This window comes from Pogona vitticeps, chromosome 3, assembly GCF_051106095.1.
Source record: "Pogona vitticeps strain Pit_001003342236 chromosome 3, PviZW2.1, whole genome shotgun sequence".
NCBI classification, from domain to species: Eukaryota; Metazoa; Chordata; class Lepidosauria; order Squamata; family Agamidae; genus Pogona; species Pogona vitticeps.
The window spans coordinates 83414517-83441256 of record NC_135785.1 but is presented as its reverse complement, the minus strand read 5'-3'; the positions used below and the strand labels follow the sequence as shown (position 1 = coordinate 83441256).

The 26740-nt window shown below is 39.6% G+C and overlaps 1 protein-coding gene across 4 annotated transcripts in view; it reads left to right on the top strand.

Annotated features, from left to right (window-relative positions):
* The window catches only part of TNKS2 (tankyrase 2), a 49772-nt gene that overhangs the window by 13321 nt on the left and 9711 nt on the right, over positions 1-26740 (top strand). For 3 of the 4 annotated variants that reach the window (XM_078391331.1, XM_020803186.3, XM_072995304.2), the window contains exons 8-23: positions 587-773; positions 1076-1197; positions 2051-2142; positions 2589-2667; positions 6743-6914; positions 7941-8020; positions 9688-9833; positions 11667-11832; positions 12870-13089; positions 13713-13822; positions 20862-21050; positions 22142-22391; positions 23063-23145; positions 23850-23970; positions 24476-24573; positions 25924-25998. In XM_078391331.1, the coding sequence (XP_078247457.1) occupies positions 587-773; positions 1076-1197; positions 2051-2142; positions 2589-2667; positions 6743-6914; positions 7941-8020; positions 9688-9833; positions 11667-11832; positions 12870-13089; positions 13713-13822; positions 20862-21050; positions 22142-22391; positions 23063-23145; positions 23850-23970; positions 24476-24573; positions 25924-25998 (2190 nt within the window). The remainder of the gene's footprint in view (positions 1-586; positions 774-1075; positions 1198-2050; positions 2143-2588; positions 2668-6742; positions 6915-7940; positions 8021-9687; positions 9834-11666; positions 11833-12869; positions 13090-13712; positions 13823-20861; positions 21051-22141; positions 22392-23062; positions 23146-23849; positions 23971-24475; positions 24574-25923; positions 25999-26740) is intronic. The other variant, XM_072995303.2, reaches the window with a different exon arrangement.

Here is a 26740-nt window from a genome sequence, read left to right as displayed (position 1 = left end):
GTAATTCAAAATTGATGTTAGACTTTTGACTTTGAAAACAGTCAGAAATGTAGGTAAACTGCTCACTACGGAGTCTGTTTTAGATTAATGTGACCAAAATTTAAGGAAAACAATTTGTTGAGTAAAATGTTGAATTAACTAATTTTGTCCTTGTGAAACTGCAAAATGCATTCTTTGTGTCCTTCTGTCTTTGTTTCAAGCAATGTTTTTTGTAAAAGTATCTTTTAGAGGTTTTGTGAACAAATATCAATAGTTGGAATGTAGAGAGCTGTAACAGGGAGAAGCAGGATGTGGTTGCTTGCTACAGGATGAAGCCTGTAGACTTTGGGAGCTATGGTGTCATCACATTAGGACTGCAAGTTCCCTGCCAAACATGTTTTAGTTATGATCTTTAACGGTGACCTTGGGTGAAGAAAGGGAAGTTGCAGAAATGCACTTAGTTACCCTGAGTTCAGTTTCTATGTTTGGTTAGACTAGCATAGATTGTTTTCTGATGCAGAATTAAATGGACAGTACCTTCCATGTGTTAAATCAGTTTTATTATAATCCAGGAAGAAATTTTGTATGTTTCTCTTTCGTCTCCTAGCATGGTGCATGTGTAAATGCAATGGATCTGTGGCAGTTCACTCCTCTGCATGAAGCTGCTTCAAAGAATAGAGTGGAAGTATGTTCTCTCTTGCTAAGCTATGGTGCTGATCCTACACTGTTGAACTGCCACAATAAAAGTACAATTGACTTGGCTCCAACACCTCAGTTAAAAGAGCGATTGGCATGTGAGTACAAAGGACATTCTATTTATATATTAAATTTCTATCCTTGCTTTCTACCCCAACATCCCATTACTTTGTTGCACAGGCAGAAGGCAAATGACATAAGTTTGACTTGCTTCTAGCAGGCATTTAACAAGTCACTGCTGGGAATCTTGGTGTGTTCAACCACTGGCTTGTCATGTGATTTGTGCAATATGCTTCCTGAAAATTGTATGTGTATGCTTGTTTTAACAGTAGTTTGAAAGAAACAAAAATGTCATAATGTTTGAGATTCATATTCCATTAAAATATGTGTTCTCTTCTAGATGAATTCAAAGGTCACTCATTGCTACAGGCTGCAAGGGAATCAGATGTTGCTCGTGTAAAAAAACACCTTTCTCTTGAGATTGTAAACTTCAGACATCCCCAGACTCATGAAACTGCTTTGGTAATTTATTGAGGATATTACAAATTCAGGTTTTTTCATTGCTAAATTAAGAAGTTGGAATAATGTTATTTTTTAGAAAATTGATCTTAGTAGGCAGATTGTTTTAACTTAAGCCATTCTGTTCTAGACATTGTATTCTTGTCAATTTATTTACACTTCCCTTAGAGAAATAAAAGTACAGTTGACAATACTACAGTGTGCTCTCAACCTGACACCAAACAATTTTTATTTTGTTGTAAAAGGGTCAGTTGAACCCCCAGAAGCCTGCAGGGAGCACAGTTGACCCACCTCACTGCTCTTGGTCACTTCCTGTGTTAAGGAATAAATGAGTGCTGCCCACCAAAGTCTGAGAATGACCCTCTGCTGTTTAGCAGTCACCTACCCTGCCATAAACCTTTTAAGTGTTTCATAGAAAGCTGTGTAAGAAGGGGATAAAAATATGTTGCTATATTGTTAAAATAGAGGACATACATCTAACAGTTAATTGAAGCATTAAATACTACAAAAAAGAGGCATGATTTGTTTCAGTGCATGAAAAGCTTCCTGAAAGAAAATACGTTTTGCACTTTGTATTTGAGAATAACAGAGAAGGAGAGAGGCTGACAGAATTTGAAAAATTCTGTGGAAAGTTAAGAGATTTACTCTTCCGAATATGAAATACCAGCTGTATCTACTTTTTTGTTGAATCTTTAAAAATTAATCCTATTTAAAATGCACATTGTTTTCAAGGAATAGTGTAGTGTTGCAGGAATTATTCTGCTACATTAAAGTGTTGGGGTTAAGTTCATGTACTATATCTATTACTACAGCAATAATGATTGACTACAATGAAATGGTTATATTGTTTCAATAGCATTGTGCTGCTGCATCTCCATATCCCAAAAGAAAGCAAGTTTGTGAGCTGCTTCTAAGAAAAGGAGCCAACATTAATGAAAAGACAAAAGAGTGAGTTAGCTTTCACTTCATTTCCTTTCTTGTCCCATCTATCTGTCTTCCTGGAAAGCCAGAGCAACACACATTGTTTTGCCATCCAGTTTTATCCTGAGTTATTTGATTAAGGCCACTCAAGGAGCCTTAGACAGGCATTTCAACCTGCATCTCCTTGACTCGTACTAATTGCCAATAATGCACAGGATCTAGTAGAGTTGTTCTGCTGATGGAATGACTTACATCAGCAAAACTGAGAGGGAAGTATGATTCTCCCTCACTTCACTTTCCAAAACCTGCTTCAGATTGCTGGGATACATTATAAAGAGTATGTTTGGGTTGGCGGGGGGGGGGAAATCTCATCAAGCTAGATAACATCTAACAAGACTAGATTTAGATGGGTCAGCTTAAGGAAATGAGATGAAAAAGAAATAACTTGGACCACTTATCTTGTTCTTTCAAAGTTTCTTAACACCTCTCCATGTGGCATCAGAAAAAGCACACAATGATGTTATTGAAATAGTTGTGAAACATGAAGCAAAGGTATGGATTTTTTTTTTCTATAAATGGGCGTAGTTGTCTATTTAGTGAAAAATTAAATACTTGTGAAAATAGAAAATGAATTAGGAATCCATGGTCAACAAAAATGACCAGTTAGAGCCATTTTTATTTCTCTTATTTCACTCTCAAGTGTGTCCTCTGAAGGTCAGTCCAGGTGGTAATAATGCGCAGAAGGGCTACAGAGAGCACCTTCCATGTGAAACTGACTAGTTAGGTAAAGTAATTGATTGGAGAATGGGCATGAACTGGCAGTTTGTGTGGTGTGGCTAACAGCCATACAGTTGATCCACAGTTCAGGGCCCTGCCCCCTCTGGTGAGAGCCCACTCTGAGGCAGCACCCAGAGGAGGTGGGGCAAGGAAGCCAGGGCGCTTGCCTCTGAGTGGGTGCCCGCCATAGGGGACGGGCACCAAACCATGGATCAGCTGTGCAGCCATCTGCAGAACAGACATGAACTGCCAAACCAGCAGTTAAATTGACCAAATAAAATGGCTTTAACAAAATATAAGAATGGTTTTCCTCATCTGCCTACCTTAAAAACAAAATGGATGTAGTTTTTGACAGAATTGGGGGCATAAGAAACAGGACATATCTGGCAGTAGAGACAGGTATTTGCCACTAACATTCCATTCTCTGCTATTTTGCAGTGCACTCCTGATTTACACATTGGAATCTTTAGAAAACCAGAATTGAGAAATGAATATTAGAGGGAAGCAGGGTTTGGAGTCTGTGGCAAGAGATGGAGAACGTATTTGTATTGTTAACCTTTTTTTTCATTCTTCATTTGACAGAATATGGTGTCATCTGTGATCACACCCACTCCATCTCTTAATAAGGGCAGGTTCTGTAAATCTCACAATCAGATTCTTGTGTATAGCCACGAGAGAAGCTGTGTTCTAGAGAACCCCCCCTAGATTTTCCACTACTGTGTCTGTACCCAGTGACCTTCCAATGCAGGAAATATCTCAGTCTTGCACCATTATTGTAAGAAAGGATGGTGTCAAGTGTTACTGAGGCTCCCCTGACAGCTTATTTTCTTCACTGAATTTGGCAATAAAACACTACATAGAGAGTCAGACTTTTTTTTAAAAGCCTGAATCAGTCTCACCCAACTTGGAGGTTTCATGGAAGATTCAAACAATTGTAGCACTCAGCTGCTGGTTCTGTCTTACTTCTTTTCCAGTGGTCTGTCCTTAAATTCAGAAAAAAAAAGCTATTCAGACCTAAACAGCATTATGTTTCAGCTATTTACTCACCTCTGCCCAGGTTTTGCAATAGCAGTCTCTGTTTACCTCCCCTTTACATGCTACTTTTTCATAATTTGGTCTCTGAGATTCATGGAGGAAACTTCATTTGAGAGACTGCAACTACCTTTTTTCCACACAGGCACAATTTATGCTCTTGTCTTGACTGTATTCTTATCTCTGATTCAGTGAGACATGAGCTGATAGAGACAGATCAATCACATCCAATTTCATTCTTGTCTTGGCCAGACTGTGCCCTTTGGATGTTCAGGCCACCATTTTCCTGGTCGATGCTCTTCCTAACCAGATAAAAAAAAAATTTAAAAGAAGGAGGATCCCTGATCCTGTTCTGTCTGAAATTGATATCCCTGATGTTGATGTACATGTGCTGTGAGATTCTCTTAAGGCCAAATTAAGTGGTAAATGTATCAGAGCATTTAGTTTTCTTAAGAAATGTGTGCACTTGGCAAGAAACGAGTCCTGAATCAGATTAAGGGACTAAAACCCTGTTTCCTCGAAAATAAGACCTAACCTGAAAATAAACTCAAGTATGGTTTTTCAGGATGCTCATAATATAAGCACTACCCCAAAAATAAGCCCCAGTGAAGTGAAACCCCGCCCTCCACCATTGTGCAGCGTTGTGCAGCTACCAGAAGATAACATGACTGTATTTGAATAAATGTAGATTGTTGTATATGGAAAAAATAAAACATCCCGTGAAAATAAGCCCCTTTTTGGAGCAAAAATTAATATAAGAACCTGTCTTATTTTCGGGGAAACACTGAAGATAAATACAAAAAGAAATATGTCAGAAGTGTCTATATAAATTGAATTTAAGTAGGAATAAATTTAAATTACTTGTGGTTGTTCTGGGTTTTTCGGGCTCTTTGGCTGTGTTCTGAATGTTGTTCTTCCTAATGTTTTGCCAGTCTCTGTGGCTGGCATCTTCAGAGGACAGCACTCTGTGCTCTGGTGTAGTTGTCTTGGGAGTTGAGTTTTACTCCACTCGCAAACAAACTACACCAGAGCACAGAGTGCTGTCCTCTGAAGATGCCGGCCATAGAGACTGGTAAAACATTAGGAAGAACAACTCTCAGAACACGGCCAAAGAGCCTGAAAAACCCACAACAACCATTAGATCCTGGCCATGCAAGCCTTTGTGGATACATTAAATTACTTAATTTGACTGAGATAGAAAAGAACATACAACTTACTAGCCAATGAATTAAATTCTAATTTAAGAAATCTTATCCTAGAACTACCGAACTGGAAGAGATCCTGTGGATCATTAAGTCCAGCCCCTATCAAGGAGGTACAGTGGGGAGTTCAAATCTTAACATAGAAATTCCAACTTCAAAATTTCTGTGAATTTAGTTAGACTCTTGGCTTTCAAAGGAAGGTCACAAACATATATCATATTTATCAAAACTCCCAAGGGGGAATTTTGAAAACTCAAATGGAATAAACAAATTCTGAACAAAGCTGTTCTAGTGTAGCTTTGCCCTGATAATAGCAATTCCCTATCTTGAAAAAAAAATTTAAAACTAAGAAGGCCCCTAGACAGTTGCAGTGGTTTATTTAAGAGATGTACAGATCAGCTGTCCCAATTCTTTTTTCTGTATATAACCCCACATTAGATGAAAAGACTCTTCCAGCCCTCTGTCAACTTAATAACATTCAAGTGCCAAAAATAAAAAAGGATTCCATTAATATGCATTTTGGTATCTGAGTGGGTTACAACCTGTAAAATAGAAATATTAAAACTGATAGTAATACCCCCCCCCCAAAAAAAGCAGATGGCATCAACTAATCTCGGAGGGGATGGAAGAAAAGAGGGAGGGGAAAAGAAGAGGGGAGAGAAAAAAGTGGGGGAGCTATATTATGCTGCTTACCTGCTGAGACACTGACTTAGGCTCATATGTAGGTACCTCGTTACCAATTAGGATTGGAGACTGAGGCAAACGTTTTTCCCTTTACAGTATATTTCTTTTGTTGTCCACAGTGAAAGACACTGTCAGTCCATTTTTGCAAAATATTAAATATGAAGTGATTGACAAAAAAATCAAATTCCTTCCTCATCCCTGTTAATTCCCTCCATGTGTTGCCCTTTTTTGTGTGTGGGAAGATTTAATCATTATAATTTTTTGGATTTTATAATTAGAAGAACCTGTATATGGGACTCACCTATAAGTCAAAGATAAAAATTCAAGCTGAGAATAGATATAAGAGGAACCTCATAGTTAGAATACCCTCCTGAACTAGCCTGTTTAAAAAATGGAAAAGATATGTACCAACTTGTATGTACCTTGTATGTAATAAATTACTTTTGATTTTGTTTTCATTTCTTGTAATACTTAAAATAACAAATTAAAATGTTTGATGGTTGTTGTGGGTTTTTTGGGCTCTTTGGCTGTGTTCTAAAGGTTGTTCTTCCTAACGTTTCACCAGTCTCTGTGGCCGGCATCTTCAGAGGACAGCACTCTGTGGACAGTAATACTCCACTCCCAAGCCAACTACACCAGAGCACAGAGTGCTGTCCTCTGAAGATGCCGGCCACAGAGACTGGCGAAACGTTAGGAAAAAAAACATTCAGAACACGGCCAAAGAGCCCGAAAAACTGACAACAACCATTAGATCCCGGCCATAAAAGCCTTCACGAATACATTAAAATGTTTGAGTTTTTTTAAGATGTGTAGGAGCTGAAAATTGTGGAAAGTAATACTGGGCATTTTAATTCCAATTACAAAATAGTTCTGTGTTTGCTTTTACCTTTCTTTATGGAATAACATTGTGAGGATTCTATTGTAATCTTCAGGTCAATGCTTTGGATAACCTTGGTCAGACATCTCTGCACAGAGCAGCACATTGTGGCCATCTGCAGACTTGCCGGTTGTTGTTGAGCTCTGGCTGTGATCCATCAATTGTATCACTGCAGGGTTTCACTGCTTCTCAGATGGGAAATGAAAGTATCCAGCAATTATTACAAGGTAATACTTGAGTATTTTCTTTTCTTTCTAGTTTTCTACATTTTCTGTTGTCCACTTCAGCAGCTTAAAGAGTATCATTGTTGAAATTGAACAACTGTTCTTGTAAAATAAAATGACTGAAAACCTTGTTGTGAAACAGTACAGTGATGCCTCGACTTACGAACTTAATTGGTTCCGGAACTCTGGTCATAACTTGAAATGGTTGTATGTCGAAGCACCATTTCCCATGGGAATGCATTGAAATGCAATCAATCCGTTCCGGCTGAAGAAAAAAATCACAGGAAGACCCATCGGAAACGCGATTAATTCCTTCCGGCCGAAGAGGGGGGAAGAAAAGCAAGCGAAGTGTGCAAGACCCATTGGAAAAGCAAAGAAAGCAAAGCAAAAAAGCAAGCAGAGCGTGTAAGACCCATCGGAAATGCCTCTTCGCCTACCAACGGTTAGCAATTTGAATTTCCCGCTTTTTCCCCCTGCCTTTTTGTGTTCGCAACTGGAAGTTTCAGCCGCAAGTAGAAGCAAAACTTTGCAGCCGGAGTTGGTCGTAACTCAAAATGGTCATAAGTTGGGACGTTCGTAAATCGAGGCACCACTGTAATTCCTTGCGACTATAGAATTCTGTTGTTGAGGAAAGTTCTGAAGGAACTCCAAAGCAGGAAAAAAATCATAGTGAATTAATGATATTTTTAGACTAGATGGAAATGTTTGGCCTTCCTTGATCCTTATGCACTGTTAATGGTAGGAGGGTTTTTTCACTTTTACATGGTTTTGAAAGCAAGAACATTAGCCTGCTCCATTATTGTATTGATCCTTCCTACTAGTTCTATAGCTTTTTGGTATTCTAAATGTGAGCCTAGACTGCTGGTAGAATTGGTACATTGAGTCAGCTTGTAGACACAGGTATTGCCTAGGGATGTTTTGTAGATTTGAGAACCTAAACTGGTATTTCTCTGTCCTATAGCTTACTCTTAATGCTGCAGTTTGCTATATAAACTTGTACAGAATTATACTGTACTTTTGTTTTTACAGAAGGTGTCCCTTTAGGCAATTCAGAAGCAGATCGACAGTTATTGGAAGCTGCAAAGGCAGGAGATATGGACATGGTAAAAGTAAGAGAGAATATGTTTCTGTATTTTTTCTTGCTTTGAAAAAAGATATCCACAGTATTCATTGTGTGTCTCTCTGTGCCTGCTCAGTTCTCACATGAACACATGATTCATCTAATTATTTTACCTGGTCAGCTAAAGAGGAGTTATCGTTTTTCTGCTCAGACGTAGTGTGCCTTTTTCCAGCTAAAGCAAGGCATCTCTGTTCTTATCTCTAATGGCTCATCTGAGATAAAAGCTGTTTCCTTGATGAACTAGTAGAAGAAGGTTGCCTTTCACTGCAAAGATACTGGAAGAAGGATTGTTGTACCAGCTGAGGAGGGAGCTGTGGACCAGAGAGAGAATGTCTGGTCTAGCAATTCTCCTTCCCTGCTGTAGAGGGTTAATTTGGCTCCAAGCTGTCTATATCTTTAAATCCAGTTGTGCAGCTCCACATGTATGTGCAGTGGTGCCTCGCATAGCGATCGCTCCGTTTAACAAAGAAATAGCTTTGTGACGATTTTTTTGCGATTACAAAAGCGATCGCTTTGCGATGTTCCCTATGGGGAAAATTCTCTTTGTGATGATCGCAGGGAAACAATCATCGCAAAGCCCCCATTTTCGCACAGCTGATCGGCGGTTCCAAAATGGCCGCCGGGTAAACAAAATGGCTGCCCACTGTGTTGCTTCACTTTAAAGGCACCGAAAATGGCCGCCCCTATGGAGGATTTTCGCTTAAGGTTAGTTTTTAAGCCCATAGGAACACATTAATGGCTTTTAATGCGTTTCTATGGGCTTTTTAATATCACTTAGCGATGAAATCGCTTAGGAGCGATTTTTGCTCCACGGATTAACATCGCTAAGCGAGGCGCCACTGTACATCACATATAATATTAGCAGCAAATCATTGCTGATCAAAGACTTCTTTCAGTGATTTTAGGGCGCACACGACTTCAGTGATTATGTATGAGTCACAGGCACCCCAAATTGCCTTCAATCTGTAATAATTTGTCATTTCTCAGTGGTGATTTTCCACTGCTGATGTCATTTCTTTTGAGTACATGGAGCTGTGCAACAGAATTTCAGTCAGTATCTGGTACTTCTGTGAGGCAAACTTGCAACATTGATTTCTGATGCATAATGTTATTGGGAGGGCAACAAAGCTGCTGGGATACCGTGGATATCCTTCAGTATCTAGCTTGACTGTGGTATTTCAGCTTGACTTCTGCTCTTTCTCATTTGAAAACATTAATTCCAATAATGCTAGTTTTGTGTGTGTTTTATGTATCTTTAAAAATGTGGTACCACTGAAATCTATTGCATTTATTGTTATAGTGAAATAATTTTGAAACCATGTCCCCAACTTGATCTCATAAAGAGATCTGTTATCTCCCAAATTAATTCTCCCCCCCCCCCCATCCCTAGTTTTTAGAGGAGGATTATGGATACTTGGACTTTTAAGAAGAGCATGACAGCTCAGGATAAGCCAGGAGAGAGAAAGAGAGAGATGCTAAAACCTCCCCCCCACAAAGTAAAATCTTCTCACTGAGGAAGTAACACATTGAAATTTCATTAAGCGTTTATCAAGAAGCAATGCCTTGTCTCTTCTTCACACAAAATATAATAACTTGTACTACTTGTTTGTTGATCTTTGTGCTCCAAATATGTGTCTTAACTATTATGTTCCATAGAAGTTATGTACCGTTCAGAGTGTGAATTGTCGGGATATTGAAGGACGTCAATCCACACCACTTCACTTTGCTGCAGGATACAACAGAGTGTCTGTGGTTGAATACCTTCTGCAGCATGGTGCTGATGTTCATGCGAAAGACAAAGGGTAAATACTGTTCTGTAGGTTCTGCTTTTGTGCGTGTTTTGATACTGTGTATCAAGATTTTTTTATTCACTGTTGTTGATATGAGAACTGAATATTGACATCTAAATTTTTCTGCATTCTTAGATATTCCAGGTACAGTGGTGCCTCACTTAGCGATGTTAATTCATTCCGAAAAAATCTCTGCTAAGCGATTTCATCGCTAAGCGAAACGCGGTTTCTCATTGAAATACATTGAAAACCAGATAATCCGTTCTAATAGGAACAAATTGCCGTCCTTAAGGGAAAATCACCATAGGAAACTTTGCTAAGCGAAACGCGGTTCCCCAACTGAAATGCATTGAAACCTATTCAATGCATCTCAATGGGGAAAAAAATAAAACAAATCAAAAAATAGTCAGAACAAAGTCAAATTTGGTTAACAAAGGGTTTATCAAGTGCCCTTTATGATTTCAAACATTTTACACAGTAAACTTTAACTTTATAAATAACAGAAAAACATTTAAAAAACAGCAAACATGAGGCTGTTTAAACCATCGTTAAGCGAAACAGGGGACCCAAAATTTAATTGCTATGCAAAGCATGGTCCCAACCATCGCTAAGCGAAAACCGCCCATAGGGACCATCGCTAAACAAAGCGTAAAAACGCTCCGAAAAGTCATCGCTAAGTGATTTCGTCGCTAAACGGAGTGCCCGTTAAGCAAGGCACCACTGTATATATTTGAGGAAGCATATATTTCGGTAGCTAATCCTTACCTATAAATGTAAACTATTTGACACACTTCTGTTAACAACAAGCATTTTTGTGTAGGGGATTAGTTGTGCACACAGTGGTCTCTTTCATTGATAGAAGAACAAATTAATTGGATGCAGATATATTTTAATGCATAAGCTGGGTGCTGACAAAAAGTGGAATGGAGAGTTATCTTTCTTCCTGTGTCCCTCGGCCTTATCTCCATGCTTAATAACCCTTATAAGTGTTCTCACTGTGTACAGTACTTGGGCAATTGTAGTGACTTTTGACTGATGCCATTACTAGAAAGTGCACAATGTAACTTGTGATGGCTGATCACTATTGATTTTGTGAACGGTGTGTTGTGCATCTTAAAGTTTCAGTCCATTTCTATACTAACATATAGTTCTTCATGCACTTCATTTCTCCTTACATCTTCTGAAAGACATTTGTTTACTGATTTCTGGTCATCTTTTTTAAATTAAAAGAATTTTACAACCATGGAGGCCATAGTCTTGGTTAGTTAAGCCATTGTAAGTATGCTGGTGCAAATTGTGGTGGCATATTGCCACTAGTTAACAAGTCACTTACTATATCCTTCTTTGGCTATCAGGCTCATGAGCTGGCCCACAGTGACAGATTCAATCAGCAACCTACTACCCTGTTTCCCTGAAAATAAGACCTAACCTGAAAATAAGCCCTAATATGATTTTTCAGGATGCTCGTAATATAAGCCCTACCCTAAAAATAAGCCCCACTTAAGTGAAAGCCCGCCCCCACCATTGTACAGCAAGCAGAAGAAGTTGACATGACTGTATTTGAATATGTAGAATGTTGTACATGAAAAAAATAAAACATCCCTGAAAATAAGTCCTAATGCATTTTTGGAGCAAAAATTAATATACAACCCTGCTTATTTGGGTGGAAACACGGTAAGTAGCAGTAATTCATTGCTTCAGTTTATCCCACTGTAGTTAGGTCCGCATAACTAATTCAAAAAAAATTCTGGCAGGACAATGTTCAAATTTTTAAAAAATTGCTTACTGAATAATGCAAGCACCAACTGTATCATTCACTGACAAATATTTCTTTACTATTTCCAGTGGCCTTGTTCCTTTGCACAATGCTTGTTCTTATGGACACTATGAAGTGGCTGAACTACTTGTTAAACATGGTGCAGTTGTCAATGTGGCTGATTTGTGGAAGTTTACTCCTTTACATGAAGCTGCTGCAAAAGGAAAATACGAAATTTGTAAGCTTCTGCTGCAGGTATGTCACTTGGAAAGCAGTGGCGTGTATCAGTGTTTTCTTTACTTTTTTCCCCACTTGCAATATTTTAAAATGTCTGAAATCCTGTTTATAGCAGAAGCCAGATTTTAATTATCCATCCATTCCTTTCTGGTAAACAGAGTGGCAGTACTGTGATTCTTGGGGGCACTCACATACCCAACTATCATGGCAGGGATGCTTTGTTTACCAGGGAGGAATGGACAGAGAGTTAGGATTAGGCTTACACTAATAACAGGATTTCAGACAGTGTATGGTAAGCTACATAAGAGAAATTCAAGTGTTTGTCCAACTAGAGTAGATGTACTGAAGGAGCGAGATTTGTAATATCAATACTGATATGAATTCTGTTGATTTAATAGCCAGAATCCTTTTGAATACTTATGCTTAATTTAATGATGGTTACACAAGTGATAGTTGTAATTGCACCAAGGCAGACACACTCTTCACAAAGCATAGATGCATTGTGTAATCAGTTACAGTATGACAGGAACCACGTGACTTGCACAATAGAATTGCTTAGTCTGTGTTGTTTGAGCATAACACCTGACAAATTTATTTAAGCGTGAGATTGTTTTCACATAATGTAAACAGGATTCTGGCCAATCAGTCTACTGGAGTTGAGACTGTAGCTGAATTTAGATTTTAGGATTAATCTTTGATACCAGAAACCTATTGGTATTTGCTTAAGATTTATAGAACTTGCTGCAGCAAATTATGGCTGATGAGCTGTTAGGGTGTTTCTTGGTTGCATGCATGGCCATGTGTTCAACTGTGCAGCCAAAATGTACTTGGCGTTCCCTCAATTAGGCATAGCTAACTTCACCAGTAGCTGATATAATAATAATCATTACATTGTCAATCATACACATACTACATGTGTTTCTAGATGTATCCTTATGAAATGTTGTAAACCAAAAACCATTAGGTCAATAACAATATGTTAGGTGTAATTTCTACATGTGTTTTTATGAATTATGGAAATGTGTACATTTCTTTCTGGTTTCTTGTTAATCTAGCATGGAGCTGACCCAACAAAGAAGAACAGAGATGGGAATACCCCATTAGATCTCGTTAAAGATGGTGACACTGATATTCAAGATCTCCTTAGAGGAGATGCAGCTTTGCTTGATGCTGCAAAGAAGGGCTGTTTGGCTCGTGTGAAGAAATTGTGTTCTCCTGATAATGTAAATTGTCGTGATACACAAGGCCGACATTCCACTCCATTACACTTAGCAGGTTAGTGTTTTAAAATGTCAGCGGCAATTGTCATGGAGTTGTCCTGATGTACAGCTACAGTTTCTGTTGAGTTTTTGTAAACTATAGTATTCTTGTTAAATCATTACTAGGTTATCAACTTCTTGCAGTGTTGATGAAGTCCTGTCTAAATAGTTCTAACAGCAATAAATAGCACCTGTCTAATTGTACAAGTCTGTTTTCTGGTGTATTAGAGCCTTGTACACTTTATAAAAATGCCTCATGGAGTAATGTGAAGCTGTCTTGCACTGAGGCAGAACACTAGTCCATCTAGTCTAGTATGGTCTACTCTAATAGGTTGCAGCTTCTCAGAGTATTTAACAGAAGTATTTCCTGCCTCTGCTTACTTGAGGCATCTCTTCTGGCAAGTCAAAGGGTTGATCCTAGAAATTTCTGTATACAAGCATGTGCTCTGCCACTGAACAATCCCAATTAGTTACAGTTGTCTGCATGCATTAATTTTGGGGAACTCCTCAGTTTAGAAAAACTCAGATGTTCATGGTCCGTAAAAGCTGGAAAGAAATTTTGTAGCAGCTTTTGTAGTAATTATTTTTCAGATGCCTCATAATAATCCATTTAAAATATTTATTCTTGCTATATTCTAGCTGGATACAACAACCTGGAAGTTGCTGAATACCTGTTACAGCATGGAGCTGATGTAAATGCACAGGACAAAGGAGGTCTGATTCCCCTACACAATGCAGCATCGTATGGGGTAAGTCACAAAGCCTCTTTTTCTTGGTGTAATACAACTTTTGAAATAGAAGTTCCATGTCGTGGACATGGCTTCCCAACACTGGAGTGTTAAGTACATGAAACTCTCATTGCAGTCATTTTAATAGATCTGTTTAGGAAGAGAAATGGGCCTTCTGCTGCCAGGTTCCTCTTGTTTTGTTTACAGTTGGGAGAGATGAGCAATCGAACAGGCCACAAATATCTATCTAAATGCAGGACTGGATCTGTACTTTTCCCCACGGTGAGCATAGAAGTGTATGAATCCCACTCCAAATTTCTCCAAAGTAAGGAGAAATATAACACAAACATGGCATGTGATCCCTTATAATGTTTATGAAAATAGCATCTTTTTTTCAGAGCTTGGTTTCGAATTAAAAAAATAGTAATATGTCAATCTGCATGTTTAATTTTGGCAAGTCCTTAAAGAAAGGACTTGCTTTTTAAAATTTTGATCAATTACTCTTGTCTTGCTTTTCCTAAATATAGTCCTCAAGTTACTGATTATATATGAGGGTTTGTAAGCAGACCAGTTTTGTTGTCTCTAATATCTTTTGTGGCCATCCAAAAGAAAAGAATGTCTCATGATATCTGTTGAACTTATTGATACAGTAAAACTACTGGATAGCTCAGTGGCTTAGGTCTCTGGTTGTGGAGCCAGACGTTAGGAGTTCAGTTCCCCACTGTGCCTCTTTGAGAGGTACAGTGGTGCCTCGCACAACGGGCGCCCCGTAGAGCGATGAATTCGCTCTACAAGGCCGTTTTTGCGATCGCAAATGCGATCGCAAAACGGTGCCCGTATAGGCGGAAATGGCAGAACAAAGGTCGGTAAGCTGCTCACTTACCGACCTTCGCTTTGCGACCCGCCGATCAGCTGTTCCGCGGCTTCAAAATGGCCGCCGGAACAGCCGAAAGGGGCCGGGGCGCAGCGTTTTCGTGCCCTTGGTAAGCAAGGGGAGCGCACGAAAACGCTGTGGAAGCCCCGAAATGGCTGCACGCAACCATTTTGGACCCGCCGGACAGCTGATAGCAGCCATTTTGGCGCCCTCGTTGTGCGAGGGGAGGGCGCGAAAATGGCTGCCGGCCCCTGGGAAACATTGCACAACGGTGAGTATTCTATGGCATTGGAACGCATTAAACGCTGTTTAATGCGTTCCAATGCCTTTTTGTGTTCCGTAGTGCGATGTTTCCCACAGCGAAGGTTAATCCGGAACGGATTAACCTCGCTGTGCGGAGCACCACTGTACTGGGCTCAATGATCCATAGGGTCTCTTCCAGCTCTACAGTTCAAAGGTGGTAGTGGTGGTGGTGGTAGTTGTTCAAAAACACTAGGCAAAGTCAATCAAAATTATCAAAACATTGACTGGTATTATATAACAAATATGTTGTTTTTGTTTTTAAGCTTCTACAACAAATTACATTAGCTAAAGTTTGTGCAAACGTCTGTGATTGTTTCACAGTGTGGTGAGGAGGACATCTCTAGGAATGTTATCAGTGTGATGTGTGATCACAGTGTTGGTCTTAGGATGGGAAGTTTAATTTGAAATTTCCACTAAGTCATAAAGTTCACTGATTGACATACCAGTCATGAGTTGAAAGCTGTCACAGATATAAAAATGGGCAGAAGAATGACATTTTGAGCTCCTTGGAGAAAATGTAAGATATAACTGAATCAATCAGTCATAGCACTTGGTGTGCTACTGTGTGCTTTTGATTTTTAATATATATAGTGAAGGATTATCTACAGAAGCAACAAATATTTAAGAACATGGGAGTAGAAGCTGGAAATCTCCTTCCTGCCTAACCGTGAAGTGGTCGGGTCGCTGTAGGCAGGAAACTGTCCCACTCTATCCTATCCGCCCTACTGACATCATAATGAGCCAGTTTATATGAGGGTTACCAAAAAAGAGGTGAAAAAGAGCATGCCTTGCTGTCCCATATAGGATCTTTATGAAATGTTGTTTGAAGATAGCCAGATTTGCTCTGATGAAAATAAGGTGATTTTTCAAGAGTGCACGTTTGTATAACAGAATAATACAGTGGTGCCTCGCTTAGCAATGTTAATTCATTCAAAAAAAATCGCTGCTAAGCGATTTCATCGCTAAGCGAAACGCAGTTTCCCATTGAAATGCATTGAAAACCAGATAATCCGTTCCAATAGGAACAAATTGCCATCCTTAAGTGAAAATCACCATAGGAAACATCACTAAGCGAAACGCAGTTCCCCAATTGAAATGCATTGAAACCTATTCAGTGCATCTCAGTGGGGGGGGAAATACAACAATAAATTAAAAAAGAGTCAGAACAAAGTCAAATTTGGTTAACAAAGGGTTTATTAAGTGCACTTTATGATTTGAAACATTTTAAACAGTAAACTTTAACTTTATAAATAACAGAAAAACATTTAAAAACAGCAGACATGAGGCAGGAACTTTAAGTTTATAAACTTTAACTTAGAAAAACATTTTAAAAACAGCAAACATGAGGCAGGAACATTGGATCGTACAAAACTCTTCATAAAGTGCAGAAACATACAGAAAATTTTCAGGAACTGCATAAACATACAGAAACCAACAGTACAGAAACTTTTTAGATTTAACATTTTAAAACTGAACAAGTGAGGCTGAAGTCTCTAAACCACCAGGACCAGTGTTCAATGCAGGAACCTGGAGGCACACAGAACTGTCCCCACATCACAGCAAGCAGCAGTCTTCTAGGAGGACGAGGGGGAGGAAGAAGGCAACTGGGCACCATTGGTGGAAGGAGAAGGTTCCTCTTCCTGTCTTGGCCTCTTCGTGAGGAACCTCTCCATGGTCAGCTGCCTCTGCATCCTTTTGAGCATCCCTCTGAAGGGATATGACCCTTTCATCATAGGTGTTGGAACATTGATGTGCCACAGCCGTGTCCGGGTGCTGCCGCTGTGCTACAGTCTGCACAAACTGCCAGCAGTGCAAGAACTTCTTCAGGTCGCTGGTGGACAGATGTTCCTCCTCTGAGTCTTCTTCCTGCTCCTCCATAGCCAGTGCCTGCATCTCGACCAGCTCCTGGGTGGACAGATCCTGGTCGTGGCCCTCCACCAGTTCAGTAATGTCCTCCTCTGTGACCTCGAGGCCCATGTTCCTCCCCAAGGCCACAATGTCCTGTATCACTGTGGACTCTGGTGCAGGCACAGAAACACCAGTCGCCACACAGTCTGGCCAGAGGTTGTGCCAAGCAGAGTTCAGGTTCCTCTGGCTGATCCCGTCACAGGCTGTGGCGATCAACTTCAGACAGGTGACGATGTCAAACCCCTCCCTCCAGAAATCATGCAGGTTGAGGCTGGTGGCATTGGTCACCTCAAAGCAGCGCCGGAAAAGCTCCTTTGTGTACCTTTTCTTAAAGTTGGTGATGACCTGCTGATCCATCGGCTGGAATACCGGGGTGGTATTAGGCGGCGGGAATATAATCTTGATGAAGTTGAACTCCTCCAACAAGTCGTCCTCAAGGTCTGGAGGATGGGCAGGAGCATTGTCCCTCAGGAGCAGGGCCTTCAGTGGCAGGCCGTTGTCCAGCAGGTACCTCTTGACAGCTGGGCCAAAAATGTGATTGACCCAGTCCACAAAGAGGACGTGTGTGACCCAAGCCTTGGCATTGGATCACCACATCACCCTCAGCCAGGCTTTGTCCACCTTGTGCTTCTTGAAAGCCCATGGATTCTCAGAGTGGTACACCAGCAAGGGCTTAATCTTCATGTCCCCGCTGGTGTTGGCGCAGAAGAGGAGGGTCAGATGGTCCTTCATGGGCTTGTGGCCAGGCAGCTTGCTCTCCTCTTGTGTCAGGAGGGTCCTTTTGGGCATCCTCTTCCAAAACAGGCCAGTCTCGTCACAGTTGAAGACCTGATCTGGACAGTACCCCTCTGTCATCACGACCTCCAGGAACTCCACAGCAAAGTCCTCAGCTGCAGTAACATCTGAGCTGGCAGCCTCTCTGTGCCTCACCATGCTGTGGATGCTGAATCTGGTTTTGAAGCGTTCAAACCAGCCTCTGCTTGCCTTGAACTCTTCTGGCTCGGCTGAGGTTCCGGGCTGCTGCTCCATGAGGTCCGCATACAAGGCTCTGGCCTTCTCACAGATGACAGCCTCAGTCACTGTGTCCCCTGCATGCTGCTTCTCTTGCATCCAGAGGACAAGGAGCTTCTCCACCTCCTCCAGGACAGCTGGCCGTTTCTTTGCGATCCTGGTGACACCCTTCGCTGCATCCGTGGCAAGGATCTTCTCCCTCATCGCTACAATGGTGCCGATGGTCGATGGATTCCTGCCGTACTCCCTGGCGATGTCTGCAATGCGCTTGCCTCCATCGTACCTCCGGAGGATCTCCTTTTTCATCTCCAGGGTCATTTTCTCCCTGGTCGGCTTGCCGACCTCGGCAGAAGCAGGCTTCTTGGGACCCATGTCAGCTGTTGCTACATTAAAAAAAAAAAGTCAGTGCTTTACATCCACTTCACCTTCCCACACCTGGCCAAAACTGCCCTGGACAAACAAGTGGCATAAAAAAACCCAGCACAAGCTAAGGAAAAAAAAAATTCAGACCTACCTTTTGATGTCCCAGAAGCTATGAAGAACTACACTGCAGGCCACACCACGCCACAGGAGGATCCCTGACCGAAGAAATTTTGAGAAAAATTAGAGTTAGCATAACTACACCCCCCAGCACAAGGTAAGAAGAAAAACAGGAGAAAAAATTACCTCCTGCTGTCCCTGAAGGAGCAAACTCCACTGCAGGCCACACCACACCACAGGAGGATCCCTGACCAAAGAAATTTTGAGAAAAATTAGAGTTAGCATAACTACACCCCCCAGCACAAGCTAAGAAAAAAAAACCACAGGAGAAGAAATGCAGACCTACCTCTTGCTGTCCCAGATGTTCTGGAAAAGTCCACCAAAAGCCACACCACACGACAGAAAGGAATGACTACAGTAAAAAAAATCAAACTTGGCATCAGACTTTTTCATTCAAACCCCCACAACAGAAGCTACTGTAGCCCCTAAGTTTCCCCTGCAGGATACCCAAAATTTTAAATCACATTTCTGCACACTTCTCCCAAACAGAATGAATGCAATAGCAGATCCAAATTCTCCCAGGAAAAACCATTTAAAATGAAACTCATGGAACATTTCCCCCCCAACCCAGAACAAAAACAGCCTTTAAAATTTTTAAATTCAGGTTTTAAATTTAAATCCCCAATCCAAGAACCATGCATGCACAGAAGAGCAGGAAAATTAAAATGAGACTCATGGAACATTCCCCCCCCAACCCAGAAGAAAAACAGCCAGTAAAATTTTTAAATTTAAAACCCCAATCCAAGAACCATGCATGCACAGAAGAGCAGGAAAATTAAAATGAGACTCATGGAACATTTCCCCCCCTCCCAACCCAGAAGAAAAACAGCCAGTAAAATTTTTAATTGCAGGTTTTAAATCTAAAATTCCAAATCCAAGAACCATGCATGCATAGAACAGCAGGAAAATTAAGGAAAAGGCATGCACAAAAAAACCCCTTGCAATTTACTGTATCCAAAAATAAGAAAATATAAATACCTGGAGGACTTATGCAATAAAACCCACCACCCACACAGGAGTACAAATGCAAACTTACCTTCTGCTGGCCAAGTTCTCCAGAACAGACCAAAGTTGCTCCTCACCAAGTCAGCCCTGGAACTCCATGTGTAAAATAGCACAGGATGCATTGGGGAAGGATTTTTAAACCTTCCCCCCACAAGGCACAATGCATCCTGGGTATTGACTGTTTAAATTTGAAAGAAAACAACAACAGGGAAAAACACCCTGGAGGCAGTCACATTGCAAAACAGCGACCGTTAAAATGCCATTTAAGCTAAGCACGACCCCCAGGCTGTTTAAATCATCGCTAAGCGAAACAAGGGACCCAAAATGTAATCACTATGCGAAGCATGGTCCCACTATTGCTAAGCAAAAATCGCCCATAGGGACCATCATTAAACGAAGCGCAAAAACGCTACGAAAAAGTCGTCGCTAAGCGATTTCGTTGTTAAACGGAGCAATCGCTAAGCGAGGCACCACTGTATTGAAGTTTTGCTTGTTGTTTAGGCAACCTGAGGCTATTCTTCATAATTGAACCCACTGTTCTCTTAACACTGCACATAAATAATATATCATCTTGGAATGGGATTCAGACAAAAGTTAGTCCTCCTTCATTGTTAATTAAATTAGTAATGACTTTTTGTTTTCATTAATTTAATGGAGGATAAAATGTAATGACCTTAGTTTGGTCTTCAAGCTGTATTTGCTCTTGTAACCCCTAGAAAAGTATATGTGTTTGTTGATGCCTTGGAAGATACAGCCTTATCACTCTTCTCCAGTTTTCTGCAGAGATTTGTCTTCAGTAGGACTTTCTGCTTCCATTATTGGTTCTTCTCTTTCACTGTGTCTTTCATCTGTACTGATGGGTGTTAGTCAAAGATTCCAAGAGCCTTCAAATAACTATCAGGCCACCACTTCACTAGCCATGACATACATACTGCATTTTGTATGTTAAAAGAATTATTTGTAAATGATTCAAGTGCTATTACAAATGTAAGGCTCTTATTTTTAAAAAAAGTTATTGAAGGGTATCTCAGTATTGATTTTCACATTCTGTTTGAAGGTGTAGAGGTTGACTAGCCTTGCCCATTTTTGTTCCCATAATGGTAGAAAAATAACCTTGCATGAAGAAGGAGGTTGTGAGAAGACATAGAAAAGTAGTGCCTTCATTTCCATACGAGCTCGCAATTTATTCTGTGATGGTTTGGTGGAAGCTGGCTTTTCCCAGATACCAACCAGATAGTTTATAGTACTAAGCAAAATAATAAATGTAGGTTAAAATTGTATAGTACACTTTTGTGTTCTGAACTGCCCTATTCACTTTAATTTGAGTGTATTTTGGAACATTCATTGTTTAGGAAGTCCAAAAGGAAGATTTCCTTTTTCCCTGAGGGTTCCACTACATAAATGTATTTTATTTTCCAGCATGTAGATGTAGCAGCTTTACTAATAAAGTATAATGCGTGTGTAAATGCTACGGACAAATGGGCTTTCACACCTTTGCATGAAGCAGCCCAGAAAGGAAGGACACAGCTTTGTGCCTTATTATTGGCACATGGAGCTGATCCTACTCTGAAAAACCAGGAAGGACAAGCGCCATTAGACCTAGTCACCGTAAGTGATGGGATTTTTTGAGACGTCTGTATTAAGCTTCAGTTCCTGGCTACTAATCAGGACATCAGATTTGTGAGTTTGTAAACTTCCAGTTGCTGTGTTCAGCTATAAGCTAAAACAAATTCAGTAGTTCCTCAATATTATGTGGAAATGACACAAGGAATTCCATTAAGGTGTGGCTTTTGGAATTATATTGTTCTGAAAGGAATAAGTAAGAAACTACAGATTATGGAATTTCTGGTCATTGTATTATGTTTACTTTAACTCTCAGTGTTCTGCCTAGTATGTTCTGGGTCATTTTATGCCCTCCCTGTTTGAACTAAAAATACTTTTGCTAAAAGTACCATTACCTTAAGCCTGGCATATGGGGGGGGGGGGGGAATTAGTGGCAACGTGGCAATTATGTTTGGTCTGCTAGGTCTTGATAAACCTCTTGCATGTACCACGTACCCGAAACTTCCCCTAAAAGTTACCAAGCCACTGCACGTTCTTATTGAGGTGTATTTGTTTTGTGTCACACGTCTTGTGCAAATATAACCGTAACCCAAATTAAAATCTTTTAAAATTATGCAACATTTGATAGTCCATAACAAAGTAGAAATCTATGTATTTGATCATATTGGACTAAAGACGTTTTACAATAAATTTAAATAAAGGATCTTTCGCCTTTCAGAAGTTTATGTGGCAGGTACATGAGATTAATTCATCAGATGAATCTATACTTTCACTGCAACAAGCTTCATTCATCTGAAATATATTCACTGTGAAATTAATAAATACATCTATCTGGATCCAAAAAACAAGCAGGATTACTGTTTTACTGTCATGTCACAGGTTATATACTTCTGTACGATGGGAATTTATGGATGTTCTTAGAAGTAGAATCCTGTCACTGTCTACTGAGAAGTCCCATTGAGTCATGGGATTTAATACTCTACCATATTATTTGCAGAGTACAAAATAAATTTTCTGTTATCTCTGCAGCACAATTGTGAGATTTGCATTTCTCTCTGGAGGACTCAACTTATTTAATGCATTTCTGAGTATTTTAATTATATAGTAATGTTTATTTGTTTATTTGCAATTTTCAGGCAGATGACGTAAGTGCATTATTGACAGCTGCCATGCCACCTTCTGCCTTGCCATCTTGTTATAAGCCTCAGGTTATCAACGTGTCTCAGAATACAGGATCTTCAGCTGATTCACTGTCTTCCATTCCATCCAGCCCATCTAATTTGTCCGCTCCTAGTAGTGCTGACAACTTGTCTGGTAGCTTTCCCGAACTCTCTGTTGTTGGTACAAATGGTGCTGAGGGAGCCACCGGTTTAGAGAAGAAAGAAGGTAAGACTTGTTTTTTCCATTGCATTGGGTTAGTCACTTCAAAAATACATCACTAGTAAAAGACTGCACCATCATGCGTTGTCATCACACCTGATAATTTATCTTCCACCGATTCAGTATAGTCTAGCTTTAGATAGATACAGAGTTTTAGATACTTCAGATATTCAGCTGCAATATATTCAGTGAAATATATGTGTCTAATTGAATCCTACATAAATATATATGTTAGGAAATCATATCTTCAGTTTGTGACATTTTCACATCTCATGTATCATCTGGGCAATATGTTGAAATTTCAACGGGATTGGAAGGTTTATGTGTTGAATTTACTTTTGGTTTTCAGTCACAGTATCATGTACATTCAAAAACATATTTGGAGTTATTTCTGAAGTAGTTTTTAGTCTTTGTTAACTGGATTTGTGGACAATAAAACTACAATCAAATTTATTAAGCTGACTGCATTTAGATGCATTTTGATTTGCTTGTATTACATCTATGACAAGCTTATACTTAAGCTTATTTCTTTCAACAAATGCTGCATCTTCCCGATGTTGGATACATCCATGAAATTGTTCCTTACAGATACTCTTTATTAATGTAATTGGCAAAGCCTGTAAAAGCACTTGTTCAGTCAGTATGTACTTGGCTTCTATATTTTTTTTTCTGTTCAGTTCCAGGGGTAGATTTTAGCATAAATCAATTTGTGAGAAATCTTGGACTTGAACATCTGATTGACGTATTTGAGAGAGAGCAAGTAAGTCACTACAGTGAATGAAACAATGTATGTACAGTATTTTTAGGGAAACAAATGAGGACTTTTATTTTGAGAGAAGTCGTAGTTGTGCACACTTTTCTCTTATTCTGTTCCACATTGAACAGTTCTTGCAACCACAGGCTTAGTTCAAGTTATGTATGCAGAGATAGAGACAGTTTACATTTCCTCAGTTCTGAGGTTGATCTCTTAATCCAACCATTAATGGTAATAGGATCCCTACTTTCCTGCTGTACTGGCTTTTTACTGGAGATTTTTTTTATGAGCAAAGTATATTTACATGTAGCAGTTTTTCACTGCATGAAGTAAATTGAGTTCCCTCTCTTTTGGAAGGTGAATATAAATTCTAATAGTTCTAGCAGTAATAGGAAGAAGAGTTTTGGTGTAGTAGTAGTGATTGTTAGTTTCTACATGCAGACAGTTACAAGACTAGATATTAGCTTGACAATTCTAGCTAACTAGTTCTTTAAGCACTTCTTTAGTGCAGGAGAGGTCTCAAGGCCATTTTGCACACACACCATTTCCAGGTCTGCTATAGACCTCAGGAGTGCTGCATGTGTAAATGTGGCTTCTAGCACCACTCAAATCGCCTACCCCACGTTAGTGCTTAGAAGCAATGTTTTCATATACATAACGTATTTAATTGTGAGGCATTTATACAAAACTTCATATATTTTTTTAAATAGATAACATTAGATGTGCTGGTTGAAATGGGTCACAAAGAATTAAAGGAAATTGGAATTAATGCTTATGGCCATAGGCACAAAATAATTAAGGGTGTTGAAAGACTGATTTCAGGACAACAAGGTATGTTGTTACAACTACATATATTATTAAATAATGTACATATATACATAATTTGGTAATTGTAGCAAAGGGAATTTCATTTGTTCTGCGAGTTTTGTATTAGATTTGCAAGAACCACACTATATTCTGTTTACTTTATTCTCAACCCAGGTTCTGGAGATCTGCCCACTTATGTTAAATTCTGCTGTTTATAAATACAGGCCGAAATCTAGTAGAGTAGGTCCATTGAATCAATGGAACTTACATAGGTGTTGACACACAAAGACCTTACTGGTTCAAATTCACTGGGCCTACTCTAACTGTGTTTTACTGCTGGATTTCGGCTATGCACACATTTGTGTGTCAGATTATTTTTCTTACATAGTCATATACTCGAGACATCTAAAGAGGCACTTCTTGTTTTGTTGCTGCTGTTTTAAAAGTGCACCTTGTTTTGTGATTATTTGTAATTGAGATACCTACATCTAAATATTTGCTAAAATTATCACATTGTATTTTCTTGTAGGTCTTAATCCATACCTAACTCTCAATACTTCGGGAAGTGGAACAATCCTTATAGATCTCTCTCTTGATGATAAAGAATTTCAGTCAGTAGAAGAAGAGGTATATATAGTTTGGTTCGTATTCCACATAGAAAACTACCTCTAGTATTTTTCAGTTCTGTTCCTATATAGTATAATCTCATTTAACTCATTTTTCTGCCATGGCTAATTCCACTTTACACCTACAGTGCTCCTCTTCCCATTTGCATTGATTTATTTAACCATATGAAGAATTCCAAGACAAAACCACATTTATACAGAAGTCCTGATGTGCAGGCCTTTTGCTTCACTTCCTTCCATCCTTTCTACAAGCGTGCAAATAAACTGGGAAGCTACAGTTGATTGTTGCTTTGCATCGCTTCTTAACCAGGGACCCAGATAGTGGCTTCCAAACCATCTGGGATTTGGAAACGAGTTTTAAATCATGGTTTCAGATCCAGACTTGTTCAAAAGTCATAGTAATTAATACAATGGTGCCTCGCTTTACGATTGCCCTGTTTAACAATGAAACTGTATTACGATGAACTTTTTGCAGTTGCAAAACGATGTTTCCTATGGGGGAATTTCGCTTTGCAATGATCGGTTCCCTGCTTCGGGAACCGATTCTTCGCAAAACGATGATTTTCCAACAGCTGATCGGTGGCTTCAAAATGGCCACTGGGTAAACAAAATGGCCCCCCGCTGTTTTCTGGGACAGATTCCTCGCTGCACAGGCAGCGAAAATGGCCGCCCTATGGAGGATCTTTGCTGGACGGTGAGTTTACAGCCCTTTGGGACGCATTAAACGGATTTTAATGCGTTTCAATGGGTTTTTTCTTTTCGCATTACGATGTTTTCGTTCTACAGCGATTTCACTGGAACAAATTAACGTAGCAATGCAAGGCACCACTGTAGTTAATTAAAGCTTCCTGACTCAAGGGGAAGGAGAAAAGGTGCTGTATGCAGGTGCACAAAACTGAAATAATGCACTGATAGACGAACACATGTTGTTACCTTGTGAGTACCGTTCAGCAAAGACCAACATAATGCTTAATGATTATGATATGTGAAGATGAGTTTTGAGCAGGATGGGCAAAGTACAGCCATCCAGATGTGGATGGACTGCAACTGCTTTTAGCTCCCTTTTACCACTGGCTGTGCTGGTGAGGGTTCTGGGTTACAGTCCGACAATATTGGAGTTGGTACATTTTGCCCACTTGTGAATTGCAGGTCCCACAGAGTCAGTGTGTGCACACAATCAGTTCCCCATGTGAAATAGTTTCCACATCACATAGCTGCTGGCTGTTTGCATTCAGCTTATAAAGTTTGACAGAAGAATCATAACATCTACAGTATTATAGGAGCATAGATTAGTCTCAGCAGATCTTAATTTATTGTGTTTTTTAAAAAAATATTTCCACTTAATCTGCAGATGCAGAGTACTGTTCGAGAGCACAGAGATGGTGGGCATGCTGGTGGGGTTTTCAATAGATACAACATCTTAAAGGTAATATATAGAGATCACTCACTCAGAATTCATTGTCTATGACCTTGATTGCAGGTAAAGCGCTTGAAATAGTGTCTTCTAGTTTACCTTGACTTTTGCCCTTCCTCGTCCACCCCATGAAGAATATATATTTTTCATTCACAGTTTGTAGATATTCTTCTCTGACTCTTAAAAATATATGACATGAGAGTGGAAACTCCTTCCTTGCAATGTTTCTTGAAAAGCCATTATAGTTAATGGGTATCAGAAAAAAGGAATGGATTGTCCAAATGGGGAAATGGATTTAATGAATGTTACGGTATTTGAAAACTAGTAGCAGTGAGACTTAAAGCACAATCTGATGGCAGTAATAGGCTTTTACTGTGTCCATCAATTAGTAATTAGCAAAATAACCAGATACATATAATTTTCACATCACTCCAGTAAGCTTAGTATAGGTTATATAGGAATGTTATTCTGAAGAATGCAAAAAAAAAAATGTCCTATTGATATTAGACACTGCTACAAGTATTGTTCTTTCTATTTTAAATATGTTTGAGCAAATAAAAGGTTGACTGTTATGTTTTGATGAGAATTTATTAAGCATTTAGAGCAGCAGAACAAAGTTATTAGAAAACATGGTTCTTCGTGGCCTCTGTGAATGCACAAAAATGGGTTTTACTGTGCCTGCACAGGACTCCTCGGAATATTCTAGAGCTTAAAAAGACGTAATTAGTAGGATGTTGCCCTGTGGTGTGCATGC